The sequence below is a fragment of the Gracilinanus agilis genome, chromosome 3 (genome assembly GCF_016433145.1).
Source record: "Gracilinanus agilis isolate LMUSP501 chromosome 3, AgileGrace, whole genome shotgun sequence".
Taxonomy (NCBI): domain Eukaryota; kingdom Metazoa; phylum Chordata; class Mammalia; order Didelphimorphia; family Didelphidae; genus Gracilinanus; species Gracilinanus agilis.
In genome coordinates this window covers 16,385,933-16,396,985 of record NC_058132.1, presented here as the reverse complement: position 1 = coordinate 16,396,985, position 11,053 = coordinate 16,385,933, and the positions used below count along the sequence as shown (strand labels likewise).

Sequence of the window (11,053 nt, the reverse complement as noted above, 5' to 3'; positions counted from 1 at the left end):
CTTTTTATTTAAAAAAAAATTTTAAACCTTTACCTTCCATCTTAGAATCAATACTGTGTGTTGGTTCCAAGGCAGAAGAGTGGTAAGAGTTAGGCAAATGTAGGTTAAGTGACTTGCCCAAGGTCACAAAGCTAGGAAGTGTCTGAGGCCACATTTGAACCCAGGACCTCCCATCTCTAGGCCTGGCTCTCAATTCACTGAGCCACCCAGCTGCCTGCCCCCCATTTATTATTTCTCCAGTTGGTTAGATCTCTCTTTATTGGTGTGGAACATTTGGTAATCGTGTCTATAAAGTACCCTATATGTGTCTTGGCCAGTAGAAATGAGTTTCTTTGTAACATGTGCCTTTAGGTTTTCATTCATTCTTCTGGTGCAAGAACAAGTCAAATCCTTCTTGACAGAGCAACTACTTGAAAAAAGCTCGCTCCCTTGTTGAGGGTTATGTTCTGTAGGCAGGCTTAGAATCTATCAGAATCCCTCTTAACCATTCCACGTAGGGTGAAGTTTCTCAACCCTGTGCCATTCTGGCCATCATCTTATGGATTCATCCCTGTCAACGTCCCTCATGAAACATGATAGCTTGACATCATTAACGGTCCTCCAGAGATGCTCGGATTAGCTTCAGGCAGGTTGATCGGCAGCTCCGATCATCTCCTTCTCTTAATGAAGCCTGCACAGATGTCAGTCCACACAGATGAGATCCCAGGTCCTTCAAGCCTGGATGGACCTTCTGTATAAGACGGCATCTCATCAGGGTTTAGATTTTTTTTCTCATCAGACTATTTCATCAAGTTTTTATTTCTGTCTCTTTTTGTTGGTTTGGTTTGGTTTGGTTTTGCATGAATTGCTGGCAAGTTGGATCTCCCTATCCTACAAACACCTACAATCCAGTTTGGGATCTCAGCGCATGATCTTCTATTAATCCTTGTTAAATGGAACTTTGCTGATTTGGGGCTCATGAGGACAGCCTGTCAATATCTTCTTGACTCTACTTTGTTCTTTGTAGCAGAATCATCTCTTGATTCTAATCTATTATCATCCATCCTTTCGCCACACTGAGCACCATCCTCTGGACACTGTCGTCCGAGTTCTCCGTCAAATACACCACCTTCTCCTCCCAGATGTGTGCGTTCTTCAGATGGGTGCTGACCAGGGTACAGAAAGCAAGCCGCCCCCTGGGCTAGGGCTCCTATGCATCTCTCAATAATAGCCCAGTATCGTTAGCCCTTTGTGTGTGTATGGTGGTGGTGGTAGTGGTGGGGCACTTTTGCCTCATTGAACTTGTAGTCTATTATTGACAAGAATATTAGCGTTTATGTGATTAAAACTTTGCAAAGCACTTGATAAATGTTTATGTGACTCTCATAACCACCTTACAGTGATGGGCAAACTTTTGAAAGAGGGGGCCAAAGGAAAGGAAATGCTCGTCTGTCAGTCTGTTTCTAAGGCAACTCTTTCCAAGTTTCATAGTATCGTATCCTACTCATTGTATTCATCAGATTAGAAATTATGTCCCCAAGGCCCAATAGAACATTTCAGGGGGTGGCATCTGGCCTGCCGGCTGTCCTTTGCCCATCACCGCCTTGGGAGATAGGTGCTATTATCTTAATTTTACAGATAAGGAAACTGAGGCAGGCAGAGGTTAAAGCACACCCCCAACCACCCCCCACCCCATTAGCTATATGGTTCTTGGTGAGTCCTTTAACCTCTGCCTGCCTCAGTTTGCCCATCACTGTAAGGTGATTATGAGAGTCACATAAACATTTATCAAGCGCTTTGCAAAGTTTTAATCACATAAACGCTAATATTCTTGTCAATAATAGACTCACCAAGAACCATATAGCTAATGGGGTGGGGGGTGGTTGGGGGTGTGAAGGGGAAAGTAAGAACATGAATCATGTAACCATGGAAATTTTTTCTAAAGAATAAAATAAAATAAAAAAAGAACCATATAGCTAGTAAATGTCTGAAGTTGGATTTGAACTCGTTCCCCTGTCTTGAGCCCTCTAACCACTGACAATCTTGCTGACCATCCCTAGATAATTTTTCACAGGGATTGTGAAAACCCCACGTCGTCCTATTTTGCACCCCCAAATTTAGGCTCTTGAACAAAAGGCAGAAGGTGGAGGTCATTCAGGTGAGACGACCTGGAGGGTGGTAGAGAAAGCTCAGATCTGGAAGTCAGGGGAGCTCGGTGAGAGGAACACAGACGCATTAATATACTTGCACCCAGATCCATGAGGACTTGAAGCCAGTGTGGCCTGGAGGGTCCTAAGGAGGGACTGAGGAGTTGAAGGAATAAAGCTCCTAACTAACGTGTGACCCTGGACAAGTCACTTACTTAACCTCTTCTGCCCAGGAATCAATACTTGGTGTCAATTCTAAGGCAGGAGGTCAGGGTTTAAAAAACCAAACAAACAAACAAAACCTCAGTAGTTTAAAAAAAAAAAAAAAAAAAAAAAAAAGACCTCCGTAGGGGAAGCCCCGTTATCCCGAGAATGTCAAGTAGGTCCTGGCTCCTGTACTAGTCAGACTTGAGAGTATCCAAAGTCCTTTCCTCCCCTCAGATCAGGGTACACCTCCCTCTCCCGGCCTCCAGCCCGTCTCTTCCTCCCCCTCCCCCATTCCCCTCCTCCCGCAGCCTCCTGAAGTTCTTCCCCTCCCTCCCAGGCCTGTCGGAAGTCACTCAGGCCTCGCTGATCATGTCTCTAGTGCTGTCTTTGCCGCTGGGGTTGAGCCTGCCTGCGCAGTGCGTCAACATCCTGAGCGGCCCGCTGCACGAGATCATGCCCGTCTTCACCAGCCTCATCTACCTGAGCGTGGGTGCGCGGGCCGGGGTGGGGTGGGGGCAGCTAGGGAGAGGGCTGAGGGCGGGGCGGGACGGGACCGGGGCGGGGCGGGACCCTCCCCCTCATTCCCCCTTTCCCTTCCCCTTCCCCCGGCCTGGGTCCCAGCTCTCCACTGAAGGTCTGCGTTCCCCTCCCTGCCCTCTGCAGGTATCGCGGAACTGCTGTCCGTCGTCTTCTTCCGTCTCATGTTGAACCAGCTCAAGTTCCTATTAAAAGAGTTCGATCTGTGGGTTAACTGGCCAGTCTACTTGATCCTGGTCTCCTCCTTGCTCTACATCGGGGTTGGTGAGAACCGAGCGGGGGCGGGGAGTGGGCAGACGGAGGAGGAGGAGGAGGAGGAGGAGGAAGGGTGGGGCGGGGCATCGAAGAAGACTCGGGAGAGGGGAGGAAGGGAGATGGAGGGAGTGGGGGCCCAGAGAAGAGGGAGGACACAGAGGGAAGCCTTGGACGCTAAGAGAGAGGAGGGATGGAGGAGAGGGAGGGAGAAGGCAGGAGACGCAGAGGAGGAAATGGGACGTCGAGATAGGGGCCGCGTACAGTTGGGAGGAGGGAAGAGCTGATTGAGGAGAGGGAGGAACTGGAGGAAGATGAAGGAATGAGAAGAAGCGTGAGGAATGTAGCCGAAGCTGTGGTTTAGAAGTAGAGAATAAGATGGGACGTAAAAGGAGGAAGGAGAAGAATTAGTAGAGGAGAAGGGAGGGGATAGGTGAGGACCTGATTTCAAATTTCACTTCAGGCATTTACTGGCTGTGTGATCTTGGGCAAGTTACTTTACCTCTCCAAGTCCGTTTCCGCATATGAAAAATGGGGATCATAATAGCGCCTCCCTGGGGGGGTCGTGTTGAGATTTGAAGGAGACTGCTATAAAGGAGTGTCTTGCAAGCCTTACAATACTATCTAAGTGCTAACGTGATTGTTTGACACAGGCAGAAGGGAGAAGGGAAGTAAAGAAGCGGGATGTCGAGGCACAGGCTGAGGAGGTGGAACTAGAGGGATTACGGAGTGGTCATGATGAATGGGAGAGATGTTTTTGCAGAGCATGGAGGCCAGGGCAGGAAGAGAAGGGAAATTAGCTTGTTTACTACTCTTGGGGAGAACAGTTGATACCTCTCCCTCCCCAGGAGCCTTCTTCTACCATCATCATGTGAATTCCGACAACTCTCAGAGAGGGAAGCAGGCGACTTCCAGAAATACTAACATCCCATCAATTGCTCCAAGTGCCCTGATGCCCAGAAGTCCTGAATTTTTACTTAAAACAACCCAGGAAAAAGAACCTGCCACTTCCCAAACTGTTGATGTCCCTTGGGACCTAAAGTCTCAAAGTACCTCCCCCAAGCATTCCCAGAAGCTTTCACTGAATATGAAATCCTTTTTCCCAAAGTCTGCTCTATCTTGTATCCCTGAGCAGAGTGAGAGCACCCTAAGTGCTATATCCTCCCTAAGTTACCTGGGCTCTAAGGTTGCAGTAAACATTAGGCATACCTCATAATGCAGTCCTAATAATTCTTCTGGAGGCTTCTAAAATCTGGCTCTCAGGATCTCAGAAACGCATCCCCCTATTTGCTACCACCTCCCCTCCCCATGGCCATAACCTTCTCCTGGATGGTTAAAAAAAAAAAAATTGAATTTGAAAAGTGCTTTCCCTGGTCCTGATGTTGGGGAAGCATCTAAACATCCTCTTTTCCAACATCCTACCTCCCCTTCCCCGACAAGGATGATCTGTCCTCTCTGTGAAGTCTGTCCACCTTCAGGTCCCTGGAGAAAATGGGGGCATTTCCTGGATATTAGGTATGGTGAAGCCAAGTGGACCAGAAACAGAAAGCCAGTGAACGGGGAAGACAGACTGATAAAGAATGAAGAGGGGAATGTCAATTTCCTAAATGAAGTTGCTGTCATTAAAGAAAGCACTTGGGGGTTCTTCCCCAAGCCAGTGTTCCACCATCATCTCAGTTCCCACTGTGTTCCCGTTCTGGTCCCTTGTCTGGTATCTTCATTTCTATCCCCTTTCCCCACTCTTACCCTTCACCATCCCCAATCTCTAGAAGGCCAGTCCCAGTCCCATGGCCAACTCCAACCTCACTCTCCCTAAACCTGCTTCCTTTAACCCCAAACCTAAACCCATCCTCCATCTGTTTCCCCATGGATAACTCCAACCCCATCACCACACCCTGAAATCCATTCTCACTCTAACTCCAAGCTCCACCTCCTTGCTCTCCCATAAACTGGGGGGTTGGGGGTGGAGTGATGATGTCAGCCCTAGGGGGCTTGGAAGGTTCTATGACAGTTGGGCCCCCTAAGGGAGAGGGGGAAATACTGAGAAGGCTGGAACAGGGGAGTATAGCCAGTGTATCCTGGGAAAAATCCGAGGGGCTTAGGAAGGACAGGAAATGAATTAAAGGGCCTGATGGCATTAGAGGAAATAGAAACTTGGGAAGGACCTAAAGCCATGGAGAATTCCTATGGGGGTCAGTGAAGGATCTGAGGAAAAGCAGAGACTAGAGAGAAAGGCAGAAATTAAGATAAATTGGAGACAGACATTAACAACTGGATATAGAGAGGAAGCAAAGCATGTCAAGGCCAGCCTGAAAGTTAGTTTGGGCTCCCAGAATAAGCCTGGATTGGGCTTTGCCTTCCTGGTACCTAGAAGACTCAGCCCCAGTAGAAAATGAAGAAAAACAATTCTGAAGCATTCAACCGTGCAGACACCTTAGTGAACTTCAAGATGGCTCTAAACACCTTTTGCTTTGTGCTTCTCCTCTTCATTGTGTTTTTGCCCTTCTGGCTGAAGATTCAAGTGTCTCATACCTATCTCTACATGGGTATATGGAAATCCTGTGGGGATAACATCTGTGATGAGATTCTTAAGTCAGGTACTGGGGACAGGGAGAAGTATGGAGGGCAGAAAGTGGGGATGAAGGTATTGATGAATGGGAGCGAATGTGGATTGGGACAAGAATCAATATGGAGAATAGAGATGGAGGGTGGAGGTTGGACAAAGAGAATAAAGGTGAAGATGGGAATAAAGGTGGGGGATGGGAAAAGGGGGGGATCCTGAGACCTACTGAACATCATTTAAGCTACTTGGGTTCCATTAATCTCTGAAAGCTCCTTCCTTTGGGTGGACATGTGAAAAAAGGAGATGATCCTAGGGACCTGAGAGTGTGTGTGTGTGTGTGTGTGTGTGTGTGTGTGTGTGTGTATCTGTGATTGGCCACTGCTACCACTGCCTCTCTCTAGTCTTAATTAAGGGAGCCCGATTGCTGATGTGTCTAGCCATTGCATCAGGCTTCCTGTCTCTTATGGACATCTTCCTGATAGTAATTGAAGTAGCAAGGGATGAGACGTATTTCTACCTTTCCTCCGCTTTGTTCAGCTTCCTCACAGGTAATGTGACACCTCATCTCCAGGGTCCTCAATTGCCTTAGCCAAGGAGGTGGTATGAGGTTGGTCCCCTGCTGTCCAGGGTCCTGACATCACCTAATTCTTCCTGCAGCCTTTCTGGGCGTTCTTGGCCAGAGCATCTTCATGGTGACCGTACACATAGCGATGATAAGGCACCTCAATCAATTTTTCTTTGAATGGGTCTTCTACCTAGGCTGGGGCACTTTCTCTCTGTACCTCCTCAGTGGTAAGGTGGTGATAGGGGTTAAAAGGGGCCAGAGGAGATAGGGTTGGAAGGGGAGAACAAAATAAGGGTCAGGATGGTGATGGGCATGGAAATGAAGATGGGGTGGAAGTGGGTTTGGAGATGGGAATGGGGACAGGAACTAAGAGACCTCCCCTTTCAAAGGCTCCTTCATACTGGTGAGGAGATACTCCAGAAGGGCACGCCCAAGAATCAAGTTTCCCAAGTCACACCAAGAACTGGTGCCAACCTCCAGCTGATGGCAGTCCCTGTCCCTCTCTCCTGGGCTTCAACTTCTGAAGTTAGCTCTGTGTGTGTATGTGTGTGTGTGTGTGTGTGTGTGTGTGTGTGTGTGTGTGTGTCTGGCTGAAAGTTTCTCAGGTCCTGGAGTTAGCTCTGTGTGTGTGTGTGTGTGTGTGTGTGTGTGACTGAAAGTCTCTCAAGTCCTGGCTCTCCGTTAGCTTTGGGAACCCCTTGCTCTGTTCTAACAGATTTCTTGCCTCCAGGACCCTTTCCTCTGTGTGTTCTCATTCTTCCAAATAATCCCCTGGACTCTACTCTCTATGTATGTTGGGCAAGTTGGGGGTGGAGGGGTAGAGAGAAGTAGGTTGAAGCAATGTCCAAGCCATCCTGAAGGCCTGGCTTTCTAGGAAAGAATATGTTTGAACAAAAAGAGCAAATAAGCAAGCAAACAGTTCAATCAATGGAGCCCTTGGGAAAGAAACTGAACCTTTGTCTGGCATCCTAGATGTTTCAGGGCCAAAGCCCAGGAATTCTCAGGTATCCAATTAGGTACCCTATAATTCCTTTGGCCCAAGGAGTACTAGTGTCACTGTGTATCTGCCTGACAGGTACTTAGGCCACAGTGCCAAACTCATTTTGGGACCCAAGTGTTTCTCTTCAGCCTTTCTTCACTTCAATGACTTAGGGTCTAGTCACACCATTCCCCTCCCCAGAAAAGAACTTAAAGGGACTTAGTGAGTCACCTTTACCAAGCCTCTGCTCTTCATAGCCACATCATCTCCTACCCACATCCTGGCTACCCCACTGTTCTTTCTATAACTTCCTCTACCACCTCCAGGACACCACCTTCCTTTCAGGGAATAGGAAGGAGAGGCTTCTCCCCTCAACACCCTATAGAACCCTTCCTCCTTAGTGGGATAGCAGCCTTTCCTGCCTTTCCCCACTCCCAATACCCTAGCCTACCAGCACCCAGAAGAGGAAAGTAAAATTAGGGTTTGAGGGAGGAGTGTCAAGATCATCTCTGTCATCAATCTAGTGTGAAAACCCCCCACCACTTCCCTTTCCGGGACCCAGACTTAAGAGCCCCCAATCTCTTGCTGTCGTGGGCAGGTCTCAGTCCCCTCCTAGTCCCCTGAAACCCAAGTATTTGGCCTGCAGATCTCTGTAACCTCTCAGGCCCTGGCTACTGGCACTCTAGTAGCTGACCCACCTCTGGCTCCCAGGAATTCAGGCTGCCCCCTGAAATCCCAGGAAATTTTCTCCACCTCACAAGATCCAGGCTCCCTGTTCTCTGGCTTCCACTGCCTAAGGCCTCAGACATCTGGCCTCCCAGTTACTGCCCTCTTCTGGGAATAAGAGACCCCCAGGCCAAGGATGCGACCCTGCTGCGTGCTCGCCCTGCTCTCCGGGAGTCTTGCTCTGGCCTTCTTGCTGGTGGCACTGAGTACTGATAACTGGTTTGTCGCTGTGGGGCCCAACCACCAGGCTCACTCTGGCCTCTGGCACCCAGATATGGATTCTGTAAAAGGTAAGAAGGCAGCCCCAGGGGCCTTGGGATTTGTTGATCTTGATTGGGACACCCAACTAGGGCTGAGCTCCCTGTTGCAGATTTCATCCGAGCCACCCAAGTCTTCACCATCCTGGCTGCTCTGGCAGGTCTGCTGTCCATCTCCTGTCTGATCTTCTTCATCACTCCATTCCTCAGCCCCAGCATCAGCCACCGGGCCTCTTTGCTTTTTTGTGTCACTGCCTTTGCTGCAGGTGAGCCCCCTGATGGGAGGGAGCAGAGCCTAGAGGGAGAATTGGTAGGTTGGGGAGGAAGGAAGGGCCTCACAGCTCCCATCCACAGGGCTCTGCAGCATGGTGGGAATGGCTATCTACACTGGAGAGCGATGGAAAGAGTCTGATCCTCAGATTCATACCTTCTTTGCCTGGTCTTTCTACATGGGATGGGCATCTGTCTTCCTCTTCCTTTGCACTGGTGAGTGGGGGAAGTGAAGTATTGGGGTGGGGTGGAACAGGGACTAGAGGCCGCAGGGAAGAATAGGCCTCCTCTCCTGGGGAAAGTGAAACTGGGCAAAGTGGCCCTTATCTCTTCTTGGGCTTTTAGAGAGAAGCCCCAGATCAAGAGGATGGAAAGTGTGAATGTGTTATGGAACCTGTGAATGGGGGAAGGGAGCTGGTGATGCATGCTGAGGCTTGGGGGATTCTGGGGAGGGGGTGAATGTGAAGCTCCTCTGAAGCAGGCCTCTCTCTGCTCCCACAGGACTCCTGAGCCTCATGGTATACTGGGGTGCTCCCCGTCCCAACTATGACTCTCTGTGAATTTGAGAAATCAGCAGAACCCCTGACATGCCCTATGCTTACTAAATAAAAAATTGTCCATTTAGATGGACTTGTGTCTCATTACTCCTAACCCTGGGTCCCTGCTAGGTTCTCCAAACCCTTCAATCCACAGACTTTCCCCTTGAATCACATCTCCCAGTATCCCTCCTCTCACCTACACATCCTCTCCCAGTGTCCTTCAGGAACCTTCATCCTCTCAGTTTTTGCCTTTTTGGTCTGTTCTCTATCTGTTAGCCTCCACTGTTGACCAGTTTCCCAGCCAACCTCCAGTTTCTCCCTCATTATTGTCTTTCCCCACTGTTGGTCTCCCCTTACAAATCCTATCTTCCCGGTTCTTCCCCCAAACCCTTCCCATATCCTATTTCATCCCCACATAGCATCTCCATTCCTCATTCCTCTCAGTCTTTCCCTTCTCTCTTCTCTCCACCCTCCCAATTTCTCAGGTTATCTGCCTCCAAGTTTTTCCTCACTCTGTTTGCCCATGTCTTCCCCTTCTGCCTCTGCTCCTAGAATATCTCTCCTCTGTAGTGTCCCTCTTTCTGTCCCTCATTCTCTCTTGTCCCAGTCGACAAATGTCCCCAATTCCCTCACCCTCCTGTGTTCCTCACTGCCTGGGCTGTCCATAGAGTCTTTGTGTCCATCCATCCTGCTGCTGATTAGGATGAAGAGACTCTCTTCAAGGAATGTTCTGTTTGGGATGGGAGTGTAAAGGGCTTCTGGAACTTCTGCCTCATGGAGATTCTGGTCCCTCTCCCCCACTAATCCTTCATCTCCCCATCCCAGGCTGGAGGTGCTGGATCAGGATAGCTGAGCTGGGTGTGAGCCTCAAAGATGGGGGGTACAATGTGAGGAGGATTCTTTGCTCAAAGACAAGGGCTATGCTGTAACTCCGGAAGAAAGGAGTGGGTGGGAAGGGTGCCTCTACACCATGTGAAGTCCTAGCCCTGCAACTCCTGTAGCAGCCCCTGGATGGGGGTGAAGAGAAGCCTTCAGATCTCCTGCTGGGCATCTTAGCCAATATCTTCGTGGTGCTGGCCACCTCCATCAACTTCAGGAGCCGATTCTCCGATGGCCACAATGGGGGGTGACAGTTATGTCTGAAGAACAGCTATACCAACTCCCCCCCTTGAGAGTGAGAGCCAGTCCAGACCAGGCCTCTTCTCTGCTACCCATGGCAGGCAGCAGAGCTCTAAGGAACCTCAAAACCTGACACCCCATGCCCTAGCCTCAGTTTTTTGAATTATGCCACTGGCTGGTCTCTGAGGTCCATTCTAGCTTGAAATCTACTTCTCTGGGCCTGGGCTCACTTCATCCCTGCCATGGCCTGCCACTAGCTTGTGAGGCCAGGCCTGATTCCCTCCCCATGGCCTCTGAATTGCAGGGACCTGGGGGCTTCACCAGGGGTAGGGTGGGGTGTGTATAACATTTTTAGCCTACCTAGCCATCTCTTCCCTAGCCATGCTGGTGGTGACAGGACCTGGCTCTGGGCTTGTGGCTTCCGTGCTGGGCATCCTCGTCCTGCCCGGGTCCAGGGTTGAGAACCTGATTCCTCCCCAGTGTGGGGACACCTGCCTAGTCTCCTTCCTGAGCTGTGAGAGGGACCAACCTGGGAGAAACTGAGATGGGGTGGGGTGGGGGAAGAGACAGGCAGGGGGAGAGGGTGGGGCTCAGGCCAGGGGTGGTCAGGGATATCCTCTGAGGGAAGTCGAGGTAGGATTTGGCCTCTGAAAGTTTTGTTCCCTGCTGAGAAGACTGGAGAGGAGCAGATCAGACTAAGTGCTAAGGGGGGCTGAAGGGGGGGGGGCGAGGCCACCAAGGTGTGAGAGGCTGAGAGAGGAGAAGGCTCCAAGGTTGAGGGTGGGGTGGGGGTGGGGTGGGTGATAGGGGTCATGGAAATGGGTCAGGGGCAGTAGGAAGTGGGGGGTGGGGGATGGGAGAGACCCACCCAGAGAAAGGACTGCTGCTCTGGCCTCTGCTCTGAGGCCCTGAG

At 50.1% G+C, this 11,053-nt stretch overlaps 1 protein-coding gene across 3 annotated transcripts; it reads left to right on the top strand.

Moving 5' to 3' along the window:
- Positions 1-2,595: 2,595 nt before the first annotated feature.
- Positions 2,596-9,106, top strand: NKG7 (natural killer cell granule protein 7). 3 transcript variants are annotated; one of them, XM_044671035.1, is made up of 6 exons: positions 2,674-2,819; positions 2,997-3,134; positions 7,991-8,245; positions 8,326-8,478; positions 8,567-8,698; positions 8,984-9,106. In XM_044671035.1, the coding sequence occupies exons 3-6, from the start codon at positions 8,092-8,094 to the stop codon at positions 9,040-9,042; spliced, it is 498 nt and encodes a 165-aa protein (XP_044526970.1). In that variant the 5' UTR covers positions 2,674-2,819; positions 2,997-3,134; positions 7,991-8,091; the 3' UTR covers positions 9,043-9,106. The 3 variants fall into 3 exon arrangements, with proteins under 3 accessions (XP_044526971.1, XP_044526970.1, XP_044526969.1); XM_044671034.1 differs by having other exon boundaries at positions 2,674-2,823; XM_044671036.1 differs by lacking the exons at positions 7,991-8,245; positions 8,326-8,478; positions 8,567-8,698; positions 8,984-9,106 and adding an exon at positions 3,971-4,991 and having other exon boundaries at positions 2,596-2,823.
- The last annotated feature ends 1,947 nt before the right edge of the window (positions 9,107-11,053 follow it).